Here is a 25,458-nt window from a genome sequence, read left to right on the forward strand (position 1 = left end):
TTTGAAACGGCACCTACCAACCTCCCTGCTTTACTTGTCCCTTGTATACTGGGGTGTCTTTGTGTTAGCACACGAACTCCCTGAGGGGGCGGCGTGGTCTGTTTCGTTCCCTGTTGTATCCTCAGAGCCTGGAACAGTACCTGATACATAGTAAGCATTTACTCTATGATATCTGTTGAAATAATGAATAAAACACATTTGTGTTACAAGAAAGTTTTTCTTTTATTAATAAGAAACCCTTGATGTTCAGTGTAAAATAACTGTTTAAAAAAAAAAATGTTGTCTTTTTACTAGGGGACCATGAGAGAAGCTGATAAAAGCTATGGAAACTTCTCTTCGTGACTCTTAGCCCTTCCTACCCCCACTTCACACACATAAAAATTAAATGCAACTTCAGGAGACTCTGAGACTATAAACTTCTGTAGGGACTCCACACCCCGGGGTGAGAGCAGCTGTTTACAAGATGTTCTGACACAGCACCATGATTTCTCCCCTCCTCGGATGACTCAGGGAAGGTGTGTGACTCACTGGAGCCCTTCTGCAGATCCGTTAACTGGTTAGACGCTGAACGGCTTTCTTCTACCCCACACTCACTGCCTGCAGTGGGTTAGCTTCTTATTTGCTCATGAGTACTAGAGAAACATCCAGAGGAAAGCTGAAAAATTCCATCAACAATGTAGATTGCAAAAAAGGAAATTTGTTACCACAGTCAGTAGTGACAAATACCAAAACTATCTGGTCAAGTGAGCTTGTTCCTCGTCAGCCGATAGTCTGACATCACAATCTGAAATGGAAAACAACGACTATTCCATAGAATATGGTTTCCTGAATTTTAATCTTTTAAAAGCAAAATAAAGGGACTAATGCAACCCACTAAATAGAAATCAAATACTCTGTAATAAAGACCATCCAGCTAGAAACAGACCATCTAATCAATGAAACAACAATCGCAGTTTGACTTGGAGTTTTATTTCAATGGGCACACTTCATTCATTGAAGGGAAACTAGGCTAGGTCTCGATGGGCAGCAGTCACAGTTATTAGGCAAGTAAATGCACCAGCACTCCCGTGCCCTCCTTTACTTCTTTGTGTCTTCAGCCTCATCTGGCTCTCTCTCTTGATGCTCTCTTTCCCATCTCATTTCTTTTAACTCTTGTCTGTATTTCCGTTCAATGAAGCGCTTCTGATGGGCCATCTGGGGGAAGTTATCTGACACAAGGAGATATGTTTAGTACTTAATAAAGGATATCCACGAGTGCAAAGAACGGCGGCAGACACACGCACACAAACACACACTCACCACACATACATCATCATGTTTTGTAAAATAGAGGCTAAGAGTGATCTTTTTTACTCTTCCGTTATTCATAAACACACTGGAAGTCTGGATTGACATCTCTGCCTCTAATTTCAATATCGGATATAAAACCGAGTAAAGGCACCAAAGCACACAGCAAGTTAAAAGAGAGACGTCAGATTCTGGAGTGTTTCCAAACAGGCAGGTGCTCTAAGCAGCATTCTCTCTGAGTGACTTCAGGGAGACAGGAAGAGTGAAGGAATGTAGGGTCTTATAGATTGGAAAGGCTCAAACTAAAAGTTCCCTGCAAGCAATGTGATCATACCCTTTTTTACCAAGAAGGAAAGTTTCTCGGAAGAGCAAACCCGCGAGGGAGGGACAAAAGGAGGCCACATTCAGTCCCTGTGTCCGGGGAGCAAGTCTATCTTTAGAGGACCATCAAAGGCCGGAGCTGTATTTGCAAAGGTAAGGCATGTGGAGAACTCTGATTTGATAAAAGGAGAACTGTCACTCAGTGGTACAGTTTAGCTATATTTAGTCTGAGATCTGACCTCATGTAACAGCAAAGACACAATGAAAATTTGGATGAAGATTTAGCAATTCCACAATTCTCTTGTCCCATGACACACACACAGTGTTAGTGCGCCAATGAGGTGAGAAATCAAGCACAGAATGAGAAACCGTCATGGCGTACACCTGGCCAGTGACACACACTCAGACAAAGGTCACAAGGGACACATGCTGGCTGGCAACATATGGAAGAAGAACACAGCTCTGTCTGGCCAACTAAGGGAGTGTTCTTATAAACCGATTATTCTGCTTTTCACACACAAGGAATTGGAGGTGAGGGGATGTGGCTTGTCCAGGAAGGCAAGTCTGTTTACTTGTTTGCTGGAGGACGGAGCATAAGGAAGTGTGTCTGTCTATATGCGACATGCTCCTAAATTCCTTTTTATCTCTTTTCTACACCGTGTCCCATCTTCACTACAGGTTGGAGAAGGCAGGGGCAGGGTAGAAAAGCACTTGGAAGACAAACAGTGAATCATAAAGTCCTCGTGTATCTGAGAGCAAGTGATTAACAAGACCATGACACCATCACTTGAGAACTAAGACAGGAATACTATCTCATTCTATCCGGAATACTGAGCCCTTGCACAATGAATACATTTTGACTTCCAATACTGTAAGTAGTTAAAAAAAAAAAAATGGTCAAACCAATCCCCCAAACTCAGTGAAAAGTTTCTGCTAAATAAGCCCTGTTTCTTCAGTAGATTCTAATGTGTAAATGAGTGTGGACTAAAGTCTTATTATTCATATCTAACCACGAACAAGCAAGCTTTCAGAATGTATCCACAGCGCTTTGTTTAGAATAGCTTTACCACATGTATGTAGTAACATATATGTTTTGTACGTATGTGTACACATACACTACATGAACAGTGACAATCTTTCCACACTCCATCCCTACACTGGTATGTCTTTATGGATACATACTTATGGTGGTATTGTGTTCCCCAAAATATTGTGCACCCTAATAAACTTATCTGGGGTCAGAGACAGAACAACCACTAGATACAAAGGCTAGAAAATGGTGGCACTCACACCTTTAATCCTAGCATTTCAGAGGTAGAAATCCCTCTAGATCTCTGTGAGTTCAAGGTCACATTGGGAACAGCCAGGCATGGTGACTCATGCCTTTAATCCCAGAAAGCGAGCCTTTAATCCCAGGGAGTGATTGATGGTAGAAAGGAAAGATATATAAGGCGTGAGGACCAGAAACAAGAAGCATTTGGCCTGGTTAAGCTTTCAGGCTTCTAGCAGTAGTTCAGCTGAGACCCATTCTGGATAAGGACTCAGAGGCCTCCAGTCTGAGGAGACAAGACCAGCTGAGGATTCAGCAAGGCGAGGTAGATGTGGCTTGTTCTGGTTCTCTGATCTTCCAGTTCACCTCAATACTTGGCTCCAGGTTTGTTTTATTAATAAAGACTCTTTAAGATTCCTGCTACACATACTTTCCTTTGTATCTCTGTTATCAGTCTTGAACAGCATTATTTCAATAGCTACAAAAATATCACACTTGGATATTCAGGAATCGGTAAACTGTTGCCAACAGGCCAAACCCAGCTCTCAATCGGTTTCTGTAACTAAACAGACACCGACGTCTGACACCACCTGTACCTGTGTGCCACCATGTCAGAATTTAGTAACTGAGACAGATTATGACCTGTGAAGCCTAAATACATGCACCTGGTCCTTTACAGAAAATGTCTGCCAACCCTTGAGATACCATTTATTGATAAGCTTGCTTACTGTTTAATGTGCAGTTTCATGTTTCTTAAATGTTTTGCTATTATAAATCAGGTTGTCATGATTGCCGTGGTATAAGAGCTATAGTTCAGAATCTGAGTATTTCATTAGGTTGGATTCCTAGAAACGGAATCAGAACCAAAGGGTGAGGACTTCTTTAAGGACCTGACAAAATGCCAAATTACCATCCAGCATTTAAGTAATCCACTCCTATAGTACTTTTGGGGGTTAGTAATTTTTCCTGTACCATCTGAGAGCTGAATATAAGCATCAGAAGCTGGGGGTGGGGGGGGTGCGGGGTGGGGGGGTAGGGGGGGGACTCTGTTGTTTTAACTAGAAAATAGAATCCCGCTCTACTTCAATAAATGATGGTGTATGTATACAAACAATCAATGAAAACAGTCTCAAAAAAAAAAAAGTCAATGTAAAACTCTCAGTGCGGATGGATTCCACCAATGCTAGACCCTGGCAGCCCTGGCTTCTGACCCTCAACAGTAAGCCGTTGTCTGCCGATTTCCTCTAACCTTTCCCAGAACCTCTCTCAAGCCTGAGGACCCTGGGCTCCTCACTTGGAGCTCGAGTGTTCACTCTCTCCCACTCCTACAGCTGGTTCTTGAAGCACTGGCATGCTGTGCCCATGGGCCCTTCTGTGTGGCACAGTAGGCCTCAGGGGACAGTGTCCCGACTCATGCCTTCAGTTTACAAGACCAGACAGCTCTCTACACGGTCTGTTAGGCAACTGGAGTTTCTTCAAAACGGGCATTCCACTCTGGAGACAATCTATATTCCCAAAACTAAATACACTACAATACAGACATTTATTGTAGACATTGAACACACACACACAAATTAGTCAACAATCATGAGAAAAATCATCAATAAAATATAGCATACCCACAGCAGAAAATAGTCTGCAACTATTAAGAAAGACTGAATTGGCGCCACTCTATATTTTATGACTCACAGGGCTGCCCATGACATACTGAACAAAAGTGAGATGTCTTATTATATACATACATTAGCACATAAATGTATGCAGAAGTATGTAGTTACCATCCAATTCAAATAAGACAATGGTTAAAAACTAAACAGAAAAAAAAATCTCCCCATGTATTATGTTTATGTCTACATAAGATTTTTTTTTTTTTGGGGGGGGGGCGGTTTCCAGACAAGGCTTCTCTGTGTAGACAAGGCTAGCCTTGAACTCAGAGATCCACAGGCCTCTGCCTAAGCCCATTTACATACTATTGTTTTATTTCATTTGTTTTGTTTTGCTTTGAAGCAAGGTCTCATGTGGCCCAGTCTCACCTTGACCACACAATATAGCTTCAGGTAACCTCAAACTCGTGATCTCCTGAATCGACCTCCCAAGAGCTGGAACCACAGGCCATGTGTCACCGTGCCTAGCTTATATGACTATAAAGTACGGGGAAATATGGTCAGAAACAACATGCCATTCACAGAGGTTCCTATGCTGAGAGTAGAGCTCTATGTAAAGAAGGAAGATGAAAACCAAACCCACTTAGGAATGCCTTTGAAACATTACGTGTGCTTTATACATAGCACACCTTCTACTGTACTCTGTATGGAGGATAATTATGAACAAAATAAGATCACAGTCGATCAGAACCTAACCATTCTTCTACTTCCTCATTTTCCTTCCACAAAACACTCATTACATTATGAAGGTATAATTATAGAAAAAGAGATAGGCTTACATTTCTCAAGTGCGTCCATCGCTGCTCCCATTTCTGCCTGCTGAATACTGTTGAATAAAATGGGGAGGTAGACTTTAAAGGTTTGCCTCTCCAAAAACACAAATTACAGCTACAAATTATTAACACTGATTTTTCATATCTCGTGCATAAAATGCCACGTGATTACTTCCATCACACATTGAATTGCATGGTTAGGAATATACACAAGAGCACGCAGGAAAGCCTTTGATTTGCACAAGCCTCTTTAAGGTATTTGTTCCACACTTCTAACACTGCAGCAGAATATCTCCCATTTATATTAGGTCTGAAGTGTTTCTTAAGTCTGAAAACACCCCATGTAAAGTTTAAACATGAAAGGATCAAACGTGTACAGAGAGAAACAGGCAAGGCACAGATTAGAGGGTTCAAAGAAAGGAGATAATAAATATAATTCTTTTACCTAAAAAATGGTAAGAATGCCCACAAAGCTCAAGTGATAGGAAATGAAATGTCTAACGGCTGTGCTATACACACCATGACACACCTTACATATCTTAACTCTGCAGAGGCTGCCACTGGGCAGAACTGACCAGTGTAGCAACTGACAGAGTTTCCTCCCCTCGGCCAAGGCCCCTTGTGTAACGGCATGCCTGGTCCAAGGCTGATTACCAGGCTTCACAGCTGGCGAAGAGAAGACATTAGTCCTCGGGATTCATTTTGCTCTAAGTGCAGACACTCCACATTCTAATTTTGCAATACAGACTGCAGAGCTTTGAAATACCAGGTAGGGACTTCCCTGAACACGGACACACACTCAATGAAACAAACGTCTCCCTCTCATACCTTGGGCCTTTCCCACAGCCTATCCTTTCTCCTTTGAAGTAAACAGCCACAGTGTAGGTTCTAGCATGGGATGGCCCCACTGTCTGCAGAGTCCTGAAAGGAAAGAACATCCATTATGACAAAATGCTCAATTATTTGATATTATATAACTGACAAAATAACAAAACAAACAAAAAAAAACCTTATTCTGATTGCAGAGAGAGGGGAACATAAAAATAACAAGAAATATGGAAAAAGGAAGCGGTTCAATTTTTGATTTGCTATATAGAGAGTTTGGAAATAGGAAGTCTGAAAAAAATTCCTGCATTGCATTTTATTTTTCTCAAATAGGAATAGTATCTGAGGGCTCATAGTCAAGTATTTTCCCCCAAATATGTAATACTTTAAAACAACTTCTAAGTGTGGATATTTGAGTATCACATAATTAACAAACTTTTATATGAAGAATTGAGGGCTTTAGCTATTTTACAATGTTTATCACAGCTAAAAGCAATAAATGGGTAATAACATCTCAAGTCACACCTCAATGGTTTCACACCCTTTATGGATTTTTTTCTAATGTCTAGTATTTTATCGAAGAGATTAGAAAACATATTTAATTTCTGAAACATCTGTGATCATTTCAGAGATATGCTATAATGGCAAGTATATAACACAACCACTAAAAAACAAAGCTCCAGGTACTCCGGATTTAATGACAAGGTGCAGATTTCAAATGTAAAAAAACTGATAACTCATGGAAAAGGGAAATTAAAAGTAGCCAAGAATGATAATGGAATGAACACAGTAATCATGTAACTATGTAAAACAAGCCCATCATCTTGATAACAAGAACAAAGTCATCATCTGGTGGGAAGACGTATGGGCAGAGCGCACAGCAATTTCCTTTGTGTTTACACATTCAAGGGTGCGCATTGTGGCTTCTTAAAGGTAGCTTTTGGATTTTTTTTTAAAGATTTATTTATTTTACTTTACATGTATGAGTATTTTGCCTGTATGCACATATATGTGCACCACATGCATGCTTGGTGCCATGGATCCCCTGGAACTGGAGTTACAGACAGTTGTGAGCTGCCATGTAGGTGCTGGGAATTGAACCCGGGTCCTCTGGAAGAGCAGCCAGTGCTCCGAACCACTGAGCCATCTCTCCAGCCTCCATTAAAGGCAGTTCTTACTAAAGCAATCATGCCTGTGCTATAAGACAGGCGCCATCTTTATCACTGACCCTCAGTTATCACTTGGATGGAGAGTCTTTGAGACACTCATTTCTCATAGCGTATTCATTATGCTTATCAGACAGATGAATAACCTACTGCTAAATATTTAGGGCTTTTCCCCAACAACAACAACAACAACAACAAAACCTGTTTCATACTGACAGCCACTTACACAATTTAGAGTAGCTGGCCACAGGGTGACTAGTCTTCTGGCCTCTGTTTTACTGGCTGCACAAAAGTTCAGAAACTGTTGTGACTGTTGTTTTAATGGTGTGAAGTTTGGAAAGTCCAAAGGAGGGGCTCTCAGAAGGAACACACCTGTACACATGGGTTTGCTTAGAACCTTGTGTTCCCAAAGGCATGGAGCAAACAGTACTGAAACTGGATTCTATTTAATTAATAAAGGGCATATATGTATGTGCATGTGTGTGTGTGTGTGTGTGTGTGTGTGTGTATGTGTGTGTGTGTAAAAATGAGGTCATGTAAGAATTCTGAGTGTTTGTGAGAAAACTCCAAGAAAACACAAGGGCCTTGTGACATCAGTTCCTACAAAACACACAAATGTTCTTGGAGTGTGTTTTCGTGTTCCTCCCAAGTATAGTGCATGGGTGTGAGTTTACTTCAGCTGTTACTCATAGGCCTCTATGGAAAAACATGTTTTTGTCATGTGTGGCTTGTCCTTGTGACTGAGCACTTTACTCATGTGATTCTTCATATCTATCCCTCAGAGTATAAATTGCCTGATGCTCTGAATAAAGGTGGCTACTGCATGAGAGTTAGTCGGCTCACTTTAGCCCCTCACTCTCCAGGTTCAAACCGCCAACTAGAGCAGTAAGCATATGCGGGTACCTACCGAGGCCAGAGGAGCATGTGATCCCGGGAGCTGGGTTACAGATGGTTGTGAGCCCTCCCAATGTGGGTACTGGGAACTGAACTCGGGTCCTTCTGCAAGAGCAGCAAGTGTTCTTAACTGCTGAGGATTCCCCAGCCCAATGAAACTAGATTTTGCTTGTTTGTTTGTTTTTTGTTTTTTGAGACAGGGTTTCTCTGTGTAGCTTTGCACCTTTCCTGGAACTCGCTCTGTAGCCCAGGCTGGCCTTGAACTCGCAGAGATCTGCCTGTGAAACTAGATTTTGAAGCATCCCTAAAATCATGTATCAACATACCCTGGGAGGCAGCCATGTATGTAAATGAGTCCTTACTTTGCAATTCCCATCTAAAGCCCTTCTCAATCCACATGTGAACATCAACAGATACGAGTCGAATCTGTTCTCATCAGTACTGGTGTTATGTGATACAGTGACCCATTACTCATGCACATTGCTTCTGAATGTCTTCTGGCTACCTTCAAAAGTGGAAGGCAACTTTTGACTGGGATTCCAGGAAGACCAAGCACTTGAGTAACAAAATAGCAGCTGTAAACACTTGTTCCCTTTCGGCCTGGCATGGGAGACCTGACAGAGGCCAATAGAGGCTCAAAGGAGACAGTGCTAAGTAACAGACAGAGGCCAACAGCTTCCCTTGTACTCACGGGAGAGCACAAAGCGGCACTCAAAGGTTGCTACAAACAATACATAGCTCACCACCCCTACAAGAAACCAGACACATAAAAAACTGTACAAAAAAACTACTTCACCTGGGGGCTTGAGAGGTAAGCTCAGGGGTTAAGAGCACTTGTTGCTCCTGAAGAGGGTCCAAGTTCAACTCCCAGCACCCAAATGCAGCTCACAAGCGTCCGTAACTCCAGTTCCTTTCTGACCTCCACAGGCACCAACCACTCATCATATGGTGCACGCACATATATGCAAGCAGAGCATACATACGCATATATATAAATACGCCTAAAAAAATCAACAAGTACTGCATCTGAATTGCGGTACCTTGATCTCATAGCCTTAGTAGATCTTCCTGCCAGGCAGGCAGGAGGTCAGAGAGATTTGTACCTGGGAGAAAGCGGGGACCATCAAGATGCACCCACTTATAGCTGCTACGGCAGAGCACTTCAGGGCTTAGCCAGCGTCTCCTGAAGTCTCTCGTCTCCGTCATCCATGCACTTTGCATTTCCCATCTAGGCCCACAAACAAGCCACCGAGAACACCCACCGAGAACACCCACCGAGAACACCTCGGCCATAGCCTGCAGGAAGCACTTACTTGTACAAGGGAATGTCGGGCTCCTTCCCCTCGGTCCTCAGCGTCAGGCAACATTGCTGTAGCTGTGACTTGGGGTCATTCCAGTCCTGGTTCAAAATGAACTCCTGTGGGACCAGACAGAGCGCTGAGTGCTGTGGCTCAGACCCCCGGAAACAGAGCGCACAGCGCCGACAGCGCCAGAGCTCACCTTCAGCCGCGGAAAGAAGCAGACGTTCATGAAAGTGTGGACATACTCCAAGTCCTTGTCAATGTACAGCGCTGCGATAAATGCTGAAAAACAGAGCGCAGGGTAAGCAGTGCACTGCTATTCGCCAGAAACAGCAAGAGCTGAACTTCCTTCACTTTTATTAACCTTCATATTTAATTGCACGTATATGTGTGCCAACATGGGTGAACGGAACAAACGGAACAGAACTCGGGTCCTCCACAAGGGCCGTGTATGCTCACTGAGACATCTCCCGGCCCTTAGGGCTGAGCAGTATTTTCACAAGGTTTTTGACTTCTAGACACTTTTTTTAAAAAGCATAATTATTTCTTTTTTCTTTAAATAAAACTGTGCCCTTTATCACTAATACCGGAAACACCAACGTAGATGCGTGGTTAGGATGCAAAATCACAGAACACAGAGACTGAACTGCACTTAGCTAGGGACGAAGTGAACAGTCTAAACTGGCGGTTCTCAACCCTGCTACTGCTGCGACCCTTAACACAGCTCCTCATGTTGTGTCAACCCCACACCATAAAATTATTCCCACTGCTACTTCATAACTGTACTTTTGCTACTGTTATGAACCGTAATGTAAATATCTGTGTTTTCCAATGCTCTTAGGCGACTCCTGTGAAAGGGTCATTTGACACACACACACACACACACACACACACACACACACACACACCCAAAGGGTCATGACCCACAGGTTGAGAACCACTGGTGTAAAGGCTATACCAAATGCTGCAGTGCAGACTAGGTCGAAATGGTGTCTGGGAAAATAACCAAGCTAACACCAAAGAAATCAAAACTCGAGCTGCAGATCAGACGATGCCGGAATAAGCACATCTTTGGACCCGCCGTGCCCAATACCAATCTTGAGACCACTCGTGTACCAGTTCCAGGTTAAAGTTCATAAACAGGAAAAGAAATGAGAAATTTAAAGATTTTACCTGTCCAAATTAAGAACAACTCAATGACAACACAATAATCTATGTAACTGAATTAATAAGGGACAATTCCAAAGATGAGTTCATTTAAAAGAATTTTAACTAAGTAGACAAATGGTGCATTTATTTAAGAGACTGAAAGTATCTTTCATTGAGCTAAAATAAAAGTGCCAGTAACATTGATCACTCAATTGAGTTTCACTTCTCTTCAGGTGTCTTGATTAGACGGTCTATGCTTTGTAAGTCAGCTGGTTTGCCCAGCAGACTTTAGGATTTGCACATAATTCCAACTCTGAAAAATACTATAATATAAAAAGCTCTAAGGCCCAGAGAATATTCTAGTTCTTTTGAAGTAATATGAGAAATAATAAAATTATGTGTATAATCCCTTAATGAGCTATAGTGGAATTAATTATAATGCTTCCAGACCATATCAGAAAACGCAAAAGATGGGGTCTGTTCAGAATTTTGTACTCACTCAAAATACAGTTGGTAATTTCAGTAGTTAGTGAATAAGTTATCCCATCACCTGTGTCCCTTTATGAAGGACGCTGGGTAGCAACAACAAACAAACAAACAAAAGACAACCACTACTGTGAGTCACAGTAACAGGTCTTCACATCGTACTACTGCTTCTCACAAAGGGATTTGATGACTGAGAGTCAGGACGGCGGGAGGGGCAGCCACCCCTGAATATAAATTGAACAAAAAATATATTATTCACGTCTCAGTGAAAAGCAAAAATAAATAAAAAGTAAAAACAAAAGAGGTTTCTTGGACAGATGCGGTCACCCATGCCTATAATACCAGCACTTGGGAGGTAGAGGCAGGAGTACCCAAGAAGTCAAGGCTACCTTTGACTACACAGGAATTTCCAGGCTAACCTGGAATATATAGAACGTCGTTGAAAAGAACTAGAAAAAGACAGAAAAGAGGTTCTTTAGCCAGAACGTCATCATCATCATCATCATCATCATCATCATCATCATGAGAAGAAGCTCTAGTCAGTTCAGCTTGAACCCTGAACGTGCTGGTTAAAAGCTTTACACTGTAGGGAGCACTCACATTCCAAAAGGTCTGCCAGTGTCTTGGTTCTCAGGGCCACGGGTCTCTTGGTCTTGTCATTGGTGATGGCATACTCTTGCATGCCCAGCTCCTCGGCCACCTTGGCTTGAGTTCTGTTATTCACTAAGGAACTTCGCAACAACTGGTAAAAAGGAATGGGGCGGAGTTAGACACCATTGCAGTCTGGTCTCTCCTTTGTTCCTGTGGTGAAGCCAACCACCCGGACAGCACGTCATGAAGGGATACCAGGTAAGGTAAGATCGAGGTCCTCATCCTCGGGTGACTACAACCTACTCCAAGTGCTTCTACTGTCTCCTCAGTAACTCACCCTGCTCCACCACCTCGACTTAACCCGACAGTCACACACTCAATCACTTAATTAGTAGCAGTGAGAAGACTTTGGGAGAGAGGTACACAGCAGTATGACTAAAATATGACTACTAACAAGTTCAAAGCTACCAAACTAGGAAGCATTGAAACTTTAAAAAATCATGTTGATTAAATATAATTTACATCCAATAAAATATACCCCTTTGTGGACATTTACATTAATTTTAAAAATCTTATACATTTTTACCATCCCAAACAAATTTCCCATACCCTGAAATAATCAGTCATAGCCAATAATTATAGAGGGCACATCCACCAAACAAACCTGTTTTAAATCTAAAAGAAACATCATATTTCATGGTACAGATCCTAATTTTGATACTACATGACTTACGGAAGAGATGTTTCAATATTATTGAATCACCTACTTATTTATATCATTTTTATTTTAAAGATCTATATTATGTACCCCTTATCTCAGTCTTTTCATACTCAGACACTTTATTTAAGATTTATTTTTATTTATTTACTGTGTATTTTCATGTGTGCATACATGTGCACTACATGTGCTTAGATGCCTGTGGAGACCATAGGATGCTGGAATTCCTGGGGGGGCAGCTGTATGTCTCCCCACATGGTTATTAGTAACAGAACTCAGATCCTCTACAAGAGCAGTGAGCTCTTTAAACCACTGAGCCATCACTCCAGCCCCCAATTTCAAAATTATTTGTATATTTTAACCTCAGGAATTCAAACAGAAATGTCTCCTAGGAATTCAAGATTACTAAGAGGCCTCCAAGGATTATTTGAATAGTAATATGAGACACTGCCTGGAAACTACACAACTGATCCATTCCAAGTGTCCATAACAAGCCCACTTTCAGCATTTAACATGCACTAGGAGAGAGATGGGAAGGGGGGGTGGGGAAGCAGGCAGATAAGGTGGGAACTCATCAAACTTGAAAGGACTGACATAAGTATCCCCAATCCCGAAGACTCAGGGGAACACTGCACCTAAATCTCTAACTTTCCTTACCAGAAGCACTCACAGACTGTTGGTTCCTGAACCCGGGGTCAGAAGGAAGCAGCCATGAGTCATGCGGGCATCACACCCGCCACCGGTCCATAGTGCACTGTGTTTATCAGATGCAAGTTTTATGCTCTATGGCTCCACAGTGTCAACAAAGCTTATGAAAATCAAGATTTATTCTCAGTGCTTGATATTGAGTCCTTGACAATAGATAAATAAGGAACAATATGTTCTTAATTTGTCTGGCAATGATTCATGCAGCAGAAATACAACTTGATCTTCATAAGCCATGCCCGCGACTGAATTTGAGACTGTAACTCTTCGCCTGTCTCTGCTCCACTTCCTTCCTATTCCCCTCAACTACATTGTTTCTTCAGAACACTCGTTCTTTAAAACTAATTATATACATGCTGTTCTGTACAATTAATGTATACTAACAAAAAGATAAAAACTAAAACCCACAAAAGAGCTTAAAATTGAAAAGGCCAAATCCAATCCAACTTACAGAGTACCTGAGCTACCTCTTTCGGCTGAAGCAGATGCCACAGGGATAGGAAGCTTATTCGGGGAATGGGGTTATGTTGAGCAAGTGGAATCCATACTTGGGTAAGAAGGGAAATCCCACAGGCTGTGTAAATGGCATGTTCATGCCCCAGGACCAATGCCCATGTGAATAAGAACACACACAAGTGATGGCATGTTGCTGGCTGTGGTGGTCTGAATAGGAGTGGCCCCCACAGACTCATGTGGCTGAGCGCTTGGCCAACTGGGAACAGCACATTAGGAGGTATGGCCTTGTTGGAGGAGGTGTGGCCTTATTGGAAGAAGTGTGTCACTGTGGAGATGGGCTTTGAGGTCTCATATGCTCAAGCCAGGCCTAGTGACACAGTCTCCTTCTGCTGCCTGCAGACCAAGATGTAGAATTCTCAGCTCCTTCTCCAGCACCATGTCTGCCTGCACACCACCATGCTTCTCACCATGATGATAATGGACTGAACCTCTGAAACTGTAAGCCGCTCTAATGAAATGTTTTCCTTTCTAAGAGTTGTGTGGTCATGGTGTCTCTTCACAGCAATAGAACCCTGACTAAGACACCAGCTATCAGGCCCCAGCTGCCACTTCCAGGGTCACTGACCCTCCTTCGGTTCTATGGAGTTAACACTGTCTGACAGAGAAAGAAAGCAGTGTGGATGAAAACAGGGAATGCTTTCAGCTTTACTTTACAACAAGCCCTGGCAGGGCTTAAAGCAGCAAGGTAGCTAACAGAAACTGAAATCTGTGAAGTTCATGTTAAAAATTCAGAGTATGAACCATTCATCAATGAGGAAAGGGGGACCAGTAATTAACCTTATTTTTGTAGTCCATTTCCATTTGGAACATGAAGTAAAATGAGGTAAGACTTTATTCTTGAAGCATGAAAGCCCAAATGGAGGGGCATTAAAGTGACAATTTCTGTCTTTATCCTCCGGTGAATTCAACTTCAGAATAAATCTGCTACTCGCCAAATCATGGGTACAGTGAGGATGGACAACAGAAGCAAAACCTGTGACCGTGTGAGGTCAGCATGGCCGCAGTGGAGGCTGAGGATCCACCAGGATCAAAAGCATCCTTCTCAAGTGCTTCCTTCCGCATGGACCCACTCCTAAGAAAGCCACACACAGGTCAGCCACAACAGTCACCACCATGCTTCCAGAGACCCGAGCAAAGACTCAGGAGCACACAGCTGCTCCTCTCGACCAAGCTTTCCAGAGAAGCTGCCCTGGGTGACTCCTCTCAAGAGCCTTCTACCCAGCTGCAAGGCTGAGGTCGAAGATGCTTCTCAGGTATTGGTACCCACATTTCTCCCAAACTCCAAGCCATCAGAATTGTGAACTCTGAGCTTGGCATGCTTGCCCTTTGGGGGAAAAAAAAGTTCATATAGATTCTGATGAACAAAGAACTAAAAAAGAGTGAGGTAATTAATGGGAAAATGGCTGGGAGGGTTTTCTATGAAAATGAACCACAGCGGCAAAAGTAGGAACCATGACACAGCTAGAAGGAAAATCAGAGCCAAGTGAGGGAGAGCTTTTACAGGCAAGGCCACAGGAGCTGGAAGAAGGTCCAAATGTCCCTGCAGAGGATAAGGAGCCCCTAAAGGGGCTAGTGCAAGGCAAGATGCTGATACCGTAATTACTATTTTCTACAGAGGGCATGATCTACCTTTTAATTTTAGGAGAAATCTAGGTGCTATCCACAGTAGCATCAGTATTAGGTAAGGTTTGCTCACTCTTCAGTAATAGGGAAATGATTCTAGAAAGTTCTAGAATCCCTGTAGATTTTATTTTAATACAAAACCTTCTGGATACCCACTTCCTTACTGCCTTCAAGATCCTCCCCTCTACCAAATCCTTACCTATCCCTACCAACTTTTTTTTAAACTAGCCCTCCTCAAAGTTTAATTTTAAACCAAAAACAACAAACAAAAGTACAGTTAATGCCTTTGAAAACCTGACAAAGGTACTGCTGATCCCTTAATGCCAGCCAAGGGCCAACAAATATTCTAAATCTCAGATTCTGGTTTTGAACAATCTCAGCATAGAAGTCTGCCACACTTACTTTAAACTTAAACTTCCATAAGGACAAGATTTATTGGTTTCCTTCAACTTCCCTAGTCAATCTTGATTCTAGGAGGAAACCACAGTGTAGGACATAGGCTACCCAAGAGGGCCACCTAGTGTAAGGCAAGTAGACTGGGATCTATTATTTTGAGGGCTTTAACAGAGGACTGAAAGCAAAGTCTACAATTAAAATTGACAGTGACCTGCCACACAGTCTTTTATACCAAGAGGGGTAGCTAGACAGCCTCCGTTTCCCATGGTAATTAAAGCAAAGGTACACAAACGATAGCCGGCAGAATGCAGGTCAGACGTGAGGAGCCAAATGATGTCAGTGATAGAGAAATCCTCTGTCGGGAGGCTGGGGAATCCATCTTTTCAGAGCTCTGTTGGCTGGGGTACCTGCCTGCCTGGATGATTTATACTCTGCTATCAGGAGGCAGCAGGGCAGGATGAGATCACCACTTCTCCAGCTTTTTGCTTGCAATCCCTGCTCTCTCTCCTCTTACCCTGCATCTCGCCTCTAAAATCAAGCCAAACACTTGCACAAGTTCATCTTGCTAGTGCGGTCACCATCGGATACAGTGCCTGGCACACGGCAGCCATGGAACGAGCAGCCCTTGCTAGCTCCGCCGCGGAACACCGTGCTAAGTAGGAAGGGTATGTGTTTGCAAGTGTGTGGGGCAGGCATTCGGGCCTGAGCAAGGTCTTCTTTCTGGTGCTCTCTAGTCACGCTGACCCTACAGGTAACCTTACCTAGAGAACAAAAACCTGAGTGTCTAGATAGAAGATTTCCCCCAGACATCCCAATTCAAACTCCATTAAGCTAAGGCTTACTGTGTATTAACTGTATATGATCTGCATTTCTTCCTGAGCGGGCTCTTCCTGTACTCACTCACAGGGCAAGACTTTTCCTCAACAATTTGCAAAACTTGGAAGACACAACTACATTTGCCCTGTTGTCTTTATTCTTTGTAAAACAAGTGTGTGCCCAACTGGCTCCATGGTCGGACTTTCCAATGCGATTTATTGCCACTCAGTGCCTTTAATCACAAGAAGGAACAACTACTACCCTTTCCCATGCAATTCCAGTAATCTGCACACACATTTAAGAGTCAGTTTCCAGTTCATCCTTTGAACATAAAGTAACGTGCCATTTCTCTAGAGAACCGCTCCCTCTGCCCGCTGTGTGACTTCAGCTTCTGCAAACTGTCCCTCTTTGACTTCTTTACCAAGTCTGTATTGAGAACGTAACCTATCTTAGGTACTGCAGGACTAGAGAGGAAAAAAATCAAGCATCTCTTATGGAACTTCTAGTCTAGTGGAGTAGGCGAGCTGAAATCAACGCTAGAATAGAAAGGAACGCAGACTTTAGACGGGTGGAGTGCGGGGGGTCAGGGAAGCTTCTCCTACACCCAGAAGCCAGGTCTGAACTGCCAAGTGAGGGGATACGAGGCGATACTAGGCAGAATAACGGACCGAAGTAGAACGGTTTCCAGGCAGAGAAGCAGCATGTGCTAAGGCAATGGCGGAAGAGGCCTGGACCAAGCAGGCTGGTGCAGGGTGGAAAGAGCGTGTGACGGTCTGAAGAGGTGTAGGGTCTGGCTGGCTCTCCAGCCACGGTCCAAACAAGACTTAAAGACGGTTACTCTGGGCTGTGAAGAGCATTCATTCAAAGCCTATTTTTTCTGAGTACCTATATAACAGGAATTTCCCAATGAACCAAAATTCAGAATAGAAAAGACACAATGTTTTCAGTGTATACTCTGATGGGAGAAGACTAGAACAACACATGCCCAGTCCCAGGGAGGAAATGAGGATGAAGCTCCAATCAAAGGGAGTGAACTAGGAACCAGAGGAAGGGACTGCCTGTTTAAGCAGGGTAGGCTAACTAAACAGAGCTAAAGAGGATGAGGAATTTGGCTACGTGGATCACCTAGACTATCACAGCGAAGGCAAAGTCCCCGCTCTTGTAGCCAATGTCAAGAGCCTGGGAGGAGACTAAACAGCATTTTCTTTTACCTTGAAGGTGGAAAGAATGCAAGGTCTGAGGCAAAGGAGACTTGTTACCTGGTTGCCCTTTCCAAATGGCCTGTCTAGGGGTGCAGCTCAGCGCTGAGTGCCCGCCTCACATGTACAAACCTTGGGGTTCAGCCTCCAACACGGAGGAAAAGAATCCCTCTACACACTGCACGGAAGACAGACTGGAGAGGAAAGGGCCAGGTAGACGGGAGAGCGTGGCTGTGGCCAGACAGCGTCAGCGGCGGGGTTGCTGTCAGACGCGGAGCTGACTGAGAAGTTCAAGTCCACAGGTACGCTCAAGCTGGGGAGGTGTAAGACCAGGCAAAGACAAGGGTGACCCTAAGGCCTCTGGCAACCGAACTAATGGAATCATTTGTATCAGCATGAAGAACACTGAACGGGAAAAAAAGCACAACTGAGGTGCAAACTGTTTTCTTTTTTTTTTTTCCGGAGCTGAAGACCGAACCCAGGGCCTTGCGCTTGCTAGGCAAGTGCTCTACCACTGAGCTAAATCCCCAGCCCCTCAAACTGTTTTCTTTAGACATGTTAAGTCTGAGGTGCCTGTTAGAAATCCAGTTAAAGGCTTGCATGTTTATATATCTGGATATCTGAGAATCGCTATATCCCATAGCTATGAGTCTAGTGTGAGGAGGAAAGAAAGGCTTTGGACATAAATCAGGAAGTAGCATACAGATGTTTTCAAAATCACAAGACAGACAGGATGAGGTCATCTATGGAGCAGAAGCTGAAGGAAGAGGGGAGGTTTGACAACTGAGAACGGGGACAGTTTTGATGCTGGCAAATTGAGGATAAACGGCTGGTTGGTGTGGTCACAGGAGAGCTGTTGTAAAAGGGCTCTTCTGGATGAAACACATAAAATGGATTGCATCGGGGTACAAAGTGATAGAAGAAAAATGACTTCGAGCCATCCTGAGATCAGGGCCTCCTGAAAGATTCAGCTTTAAACTGTCCATCTCTTAGGCAGAGTACAAAAGTGCCCTCAAAAATGCCAGGCAAGCTTTTCAAGAGTAGCAGATAGTCCAGAAGGAATCCGGGGACTTGGGGAGCCTACTCCTTTTGCAGAAGGATGCTCTACTACCCTGTGCTTTGTATGACCAGAACCTTAAGCTTCCCATCCTTTATAATTTTATAAAAGTTATTGCTTCTAATTGGGCGTCCCTGACAATCACATTCTTCCTGTAACATTTTGATGGCCATGAAGAACACATTTTAGTGATCCAGGTGATCAGGACTGGGAGGGCAGCTATGGAGATGGAGATAAGACACATTCCAGAAATACAGAGTAACACTGTTAGAACTTGGGAGGAGGGAAGAGAAAGGGAGGAGACAAAGAGGACTTCCAGGTTTCTGACACACAGAACCAGATAGCTGATGTTGTCATTAACCCATTACTCAGGAAGCTTCAAGAAGACTGAGGTGGAAGAATATTATATTCCATTTTAGCACCTGGAACTGGAGTTTGGGACAGAAGGGAGCCTGAAGAGATCAGTTGCAAGCTTTCTGCCAGTAAGATGAAACTGCTGATACACACGGAATAGACTGTCTGAGGACAATATGTTAGAAGGAGACATGCTCTGGTAGTGACCTCTGAGATGCTGACATATTTGCTCGCTGTAAGGAATAAGCTGAACATGCAAAGGAGTCAAAGACCCAGGAGCTAAGAAAAGAGGTACGGGAAGGTCCAGAATGCAGAGTGATAGAAGCCATTGGAGATGCCGTTTCAAGGAAGGAAAAACCACGTCAGTGTTTAATTGTGCTTAGGACAGATCATCTTTGTCTTGCCAACAGATCTGCTGGTGCTGTTCATTTCTTCCAGACCATTCTGTAACAATGCAGTATAAAACCACTGTACCATAGTTTCATCATTTGCTAACACCAGTCTAATCAAAACTCTAATTTGAAGACAGCAAGGCTGAGAAACTCATCTTGTATAAAGCTGCTTCTGGAGCAAGGTGTGCTAGACCACACCCATAAGACCAACATTTGGGAGACTCAGGCAAGAAAGCTGTCATGAGTTTGAAACCATCCTGGACTACAGAACAAAACTTATCTCAAAATAACAAAACCAAAATCACTTCTACTCTGTGGTGGTTTAAAAGAACACGGCCCCCACAGGGAGTGGCACTAATGGGACAGGAGGTCTTGTTGAAGTAGGCGTGGCCTTGTGGGAGGAAGTGTGTCACTGTGGGAGTGGGTTTGGAGGTCTGCTATGCTCGAGATACCACCCAGCATCTCAGCTCATTTCCTGTTGCCTGTACAAGATGTCCAGCTACCTCTCCAGCACCATGTCTGCCTGCATGCCACCATGTCCCTCCCCACCATGATGATAATGGACTGAACCTCTGCACTGTAAGCCACCCGATGAAATGTTTTCCTTTATAAGAGTTGCTGTGGTCAGGGTGTCTCTTCGCAGCAACAGATACCCTAACTAAGACCCACTCCTAGCATGGAAGGGATTGTGGAAAGCAGCCAGGCCCTGAACCTCCAGCACTGCCCTGGGTTTGCTCACAGGCAGGACTCAGGTCTCGCTGCGCTTTAGTCCACTGCTGCCTAGTGCTGGAGTTCGTGAGCGGCCGCGCATCTGAAGAAAGGCCCCAATCCCATAAGGTCTTAGAATCCATAGTTAATTCTGGAAGACTACCAGGGGAAGGAGGATTCCTTAAAGCAGTTACTTCAAGCTATTTGGTATGGTTTGACTACTTCTCAGATAAACAAGATACTTCTGACATCTATGAAGTTTCCTCTCTAAAGGAGAAAAGGGAACATGCAATATATTGTTTTCATAAGCAAGATGTGAGACACTAGCTCTCAAAAAGATCCATATTTTCTCAAGAATTCAATTATCAACTAAACAAAGAAACGTCTGTCTTTCTCAAGGCAGTTAATTTTAAATGGCAATCAAGCTGTTCACTGGAAAGGGAGAGGTGCTGCTGATTCCTGAGCACTTAGCCCAGCACAGGCAGCGCACGGTGTAAGACAGAAGCACAGCACCCAGGGAGGGAGTGAAAACTGAGCTGAGGAACGCCACTGCAATTCCCATCTAAGCTCCATGCTCTCTCTGCATCCAACACTTGGGTCTCACACGGACTACCGACAGGTCTCACCGTGGCGGAACTAAGATTTGATTCTGTCCAGAGAAAACCACACACAGCAATCTAAGAAGGATGAACGAACTGCCATTAGCTCTGACACAACAGAGATTACACTGAAGAACAGGCAGCGCAGCACCACTTTCCTCCTGACGGAGCCCCAGCCTTCCCGATGCCGTTCTCGAGGGGCTTCTCGGGGCTCCCGCTGAGTCCTCCGACCTCAGTGACTGCCGGGCGGCCTTTTCACCTGTATGTGACTGGCGAGTGTCACAGCAGCGACTGCATGCAGCAAACGAAAGATCGTAAGCTTTGGCTAAGGGAAACAAGTGGGAGGAGCGGTGACCACTTTACTCTGGGGGTGAACCTAATCTCGTCGCTGTACTTCCCTTCTCATGCTGCCACAGGGCCACACGAGTCCCTGCTGCCTCAGTCCAGGTTTTTCATGCATGCCCTTGTTTCTCTGGACTCGGTGTGAAGGAAGCCACTGCAGAGGAATCAACTCTTACCAAATTCACAATGGCTAAATCCTACCCATCTTTGAAGGTCCAACATCACCATGCCTACGAAGCCTTCCCTGCACTCTGTAACAAGAAGAATCTTTTCCTGACTGTATAAGTCCAGCAACTGGCCTGTGCCTCTATAGTATCTGACACATTCAACCTTGCATTGAGTTACACTCACTCACATTTTATAATGTGCGCATGTGTGTATATACATACACACATATGTACACACACACATGCTCCCATGTAATTTATATGGCAGAGTATTTTTCTGTAATTACTTTATTCCCCTGTCTGTCTTTTATTCCCCTCAGGATGAAAGAAAAATGATGATCACAGTCACGGAGAACTAAGTCATAGGTTAAACAAGTGTGTATTGCGCCTCCCATTTCTTGCTCTCCATTATCCTGTAAAGTTATGAGAGGGGATGACTGAAGACAGACTCACCGTTAAGTGTCCTTCATGATGATCGGGGAAGTGAATGAACAAGTACTCGGTGGCTACCAGCTGCATTATGGAGTCACCTAGAAATTCCATCCTCTGATTGTGGCCTCTGAAAAAGAAACATCACTGTAAGCTAACCAATAAGCATTTGTTGATTTAAAAACAATAATTTTTAAGATTACAACTTAAAAATTAAAATTGGTTCATTTTGTTTTAAAGCATAAAACTAAATATAATACCCTGACACACTCAACTGAGGAACATTTAGGAAAATGAATTTTTAAAAAAATATTTTTATTTTAATTGCGTATGTGTGGTATTTATGCGTTTGTGTCAGAAGAAGGTGTCAGATCACCTGGAGCTGGAGCTGCCAATCATTGTAAGCACCTGGCATGGGTACAGGACCCAAACTCAGGTCCTCTGAAAGAGCAGTACACACTTTAACTCCTTCACTAATCTGCCCAGCTCGACAGTGACTACTTTAGGGATTAAATGACTACTAAATTAAGATTAGTCCTATCAACTGAAAAATACAGCAAAATATGGAAAAAACTCTCATAAGAAAGAAAAGAGCCTCTATTTTTTTTCTAAAGTTACTAAATATGTAAGTTGTTTATTCAAATCTGGAATTTAATTTACAAATGTTTATAAAAGCTATTAGAGTCTTTAATTTTATAGTTTAAAGAGAGTTGGGAATTTTCCACTCAAGAGAAGGAAAAAAAAAATATTGTATTATATAACGCTGTATACATACTCACACCTATAATTTTGCTACTTACTTTTTTTTTTCCTGTTTTGAGGACTGAACTCAGGATTTTAATCTCTAGCAAAGTTGTTCTTATTTTTAATTTCAATAGTCTCAACAAATCAATTATCTAAAGTAGAAGTTGGAAAGCCATATCCAGTAACAGCCTGTTTGCAGCTTTTACTAGAGAGCAGTCACATTTATTTTTCTTAATCTATGGTTGTTTCTAAGGTTTTATGGCAATTGACAAATAAACCACATGGTCTACAAATCTGATAATATTTAATACATGTTTCTGTATGGGGAAAGGTTTTAATTCCCTCAGATCTCATAAACTTATGAAGACAGCAAGATGCTTGTGAACAGACCCGAAGGAATGGGAAGAGAGAACAACCCCCGGTCCACATCACTGTCTAGCTGCTGTATGTCTAGCCACATGACTCTCCTCTGAAGGGCAGGAAGGTTTGGAACTCCCTCCTCTAAATGGTCAAGTAGGGCTACATGGGTACTCTGAACTCACAGGGTCAGGTGGTTAAATCCCACAGTTCTCAACGTGAATGCCCTTGCCAGAAGTCGAACATGAGTAAAAATGACTCCAATTGCTTCTTCAAACTCTGTAAGTTTCTGTAGAACTGGAGAAGTTTCAATAAGTTGTCGATCCGTATTTGGCTCTTGTAGCTATAGGGAAATAGAAATAAACTAAAAATCACATGTAGGTTTTGTTACAAGAGTAATTATCAACTGCAGGACACTGTTCTGTAAAATTCCATCTCCCGTGGGCAGAAATTTCTGAAATGCCAAATAAAAAGTAAAAGCCTCTTCCTCATTCTTAGAATAGCAAACAAACCTAATATTTAAAGAAGGCTCAAATAATATTTTCCAATCTTCATTCAAATTTCAAGGCCAAGTTCTGTACACAGATAGTTCAAAATCCCTGGTATTAGACTAACTCTCTAAGGAAGATGCAAGCTGAAGAACAGCTGCTGTATGTGTGTGTCTCTGTGTGTGTGTGTGTGTGTGTGTGTGTGTGTGTGTGTGTGTGTGTGTGTTTGTCTGTGTGTGTGTACCTGTGTCTGTGTGTGTGTCTGTGTGTGTACCTGTGTACCTGTGTGTGTGTGTGTGTACCTGTGTGTGTGCGTGTGTGTGTGTGTGTGTTTGTCTGTGTGTGTGTACCTGTGTCTGTGTGTGTGTCTGTGTGTGTGTGTGTGTCTGTGTGTGTACCTGTGTCTGTCTGTGTGTGTGCGCTGTCTGTGTGTGTGCGCGTACCTGTATGTCTGTGTGTGTGTGTGCCTGTGTGCGTGCGTGCGTAGAGGAAGTATGTGCCAGGGAGCAGTGGCTCTTAAACTCCACTCGATCTAGCCAAAAGGTCAAGAAGCAACAGTTCTCTACCCTCATGAAGCCCCTGCAAGACTTGGTAAAGGCAGATGGCTGGACCCTGCCCCTAGAGTAGAAAGACTCCAGGGTTTTCCACATCTAGAGTGGGTGCTAGGAATTTGCCCTTCTGACAAGTTTCTAGGTGATGGAATGCTGCTGTCTGGGAACTGCCCTTTAAGAGTCTGATTTTAGAGTAAATCGACTACTGTGCATCTAACTAGAGGCCAAACTGTTTGGGCAAATGAGCATCATTAAAACTGAATTCAGATTCCAGTAGATATGATTATTCCACTAGACAGGTGTTACTCTATGTAACAACGAGCCTTTAACAACTGGAAAGGAGAAAATATAAGAAGTATAAATAACATTTTCAACAACATTGGGCAACCTTATTTTTTAATAGAATATTCTTAAAGCACTCTAAGTTGCTATCTACTATTATAAAACTTCCCATGAACATCTGATTAGTAGTAATTATTATTTGTTAAATACATATTCACATATAAGATGTGTGACTACATGAAATACAAATACACATACGCTAAACTAAAGCAGCAAGAAAAACAAAGAACAGAAACTTTGAAAGTGAACCGAGGAAAAGCATGCACCTTGTTTCAGATCCTTTAAATTTCTAAATCAGTGTGCAGTAAATTGTATGCAACCTGAATCAATTCCTAAGGCCCAAATTAGGTTATAACTTAGTAATATTAATTGAGTACGTGTTCTACTTTAACTATGCCTAAGATCACCTCTAACATCATTTTCCCTACACTAGCAGGCGCGAGGGTATGTAAGAGTTAACCTAGTACATTTGCATCTGTTGGGACAGGGCTATCCCTTTCTGTCTTGTGAGGAACATGACTCCCGTGACTTCCAGATCACATGAGCACACACAACACCTGGGTACAGTTACTATTTATTTCCAAAATTTCCTATACTGGCACCCAACATAAAGTCTTAATTCCAGGGAAGAGAATCAAAGGATACAGGTGTGTATGTGGCTGTGGGGGGAGTGGGGGGCGTGCACAGGACAAAAGTAAGGGAAAGCCATGGAGTTCTAAGGCTCACTGCAGACAAGAAGGCCATACTCACTTGGAGTGGGTGGAGAGGATAATGGAGCCAGACTTCTCGAAGATCCTAGAAAATGAAATGATGCCTTTAGTGCTCAAGGGAATCATTTACCACACTCTAGAGTACTAAATAAAATGTCATTATTTGAAATACTGAACTATTTCAGATGCTGACTCCACTTACTGCAAATTCAATAGTGCTAGCAAACTAATTTTTTAAAAGTGTATTCACCACTCAAACTGCCTGTAGTGACTCTCATTAGCCTATTAAGCTGGGGAGGAAGAGAGCCTTTTAAAACTAACTTCCACATTTGCTGAACCTACTACGCTGGATCAAACCACTCTTGTATTCACACTTTCCATCCACATGCCCCAGCCCTGGGTACCTGCTACAGCTTGGGTGAAACTCACCTCACATCTCTTTCATTTCACTTCATGGTCGTGAGCTCGTTTCAGAGGACGCAGAAACACCCCAAGTCTAGTTCCTAAGTCCCCACAAC

General features: G+C 43.0%; 1 protein-coding gene across 4 annotated transcripts in view; it reads right to left on the minus strand.

The window, feature by feature from the left end:
• Positions 1-947: 947 nt before the first annotated feature.
• Positions 948-25,458, minus strand: part of Drosha (drosha ribonuclease III) — a 119,315-nt gene continuing 94,804 nt past the window's right edge. For 2 of the 4 annotated variants that reach the window (XM_028884400.2, XM_028884398.2), the window contains exons 27-35: positions 24,981-25,025; positions 23,035-23,192; positions 21,773-21,878; positions 11,737-11,878; positions 9,701-9,783; positions 9,514-9,617; positions 6,144-6,236; positions 5,322-5,368; positions 948-1,208 (exon numbers count right to left, since the gene is read on the minus strand). In XM_028884400.2, coding sequence (XP_028740233.1) covers positions 1,078-1,208; positions 5,322-5,368; positions 6,144-6,236; positions 9,514-9,617; positions 9,701-9,783; positions 11,737-11,878; positions 21,773-21,878; positions 23,035-23,192; positions 24,981-25,025 — 909 coding nt within the window. In that variant the 3' untranslated portion in view covers positions 948-1,077. The remainder of the gene's footprint in view (positions 1,209-5,321; positions 5,369-6,143; positions 6,237-9,513; positions 9,618-9,700; positions 9,784-11,736; positions 11,879-21,772; positions 21,879-23,034; positions 23,193-24,980; positions 25,026-25,458) is intronic. The other 2 variants (XM_028884399.2, XM_028884401.2) reach the window with 1 other exon arrangement.

The sequence above is a fragment of the Peromyscus leucopus genome, chromosome 11 (genome assembly GCF_004664715.2).
Source record: "Peromyscus leucopus breed LL Stock chromosome 11, UCI_PerLeu_2.1, whole genome shotgun sequence".
Classification (NCBI taxonomy): domain Eukaryota; kingdom Metazoa; phylum Chordata; class Mammalia; order Rodentia; family Cricetidae; genus Peromyscus; species Peromyscus leucopus.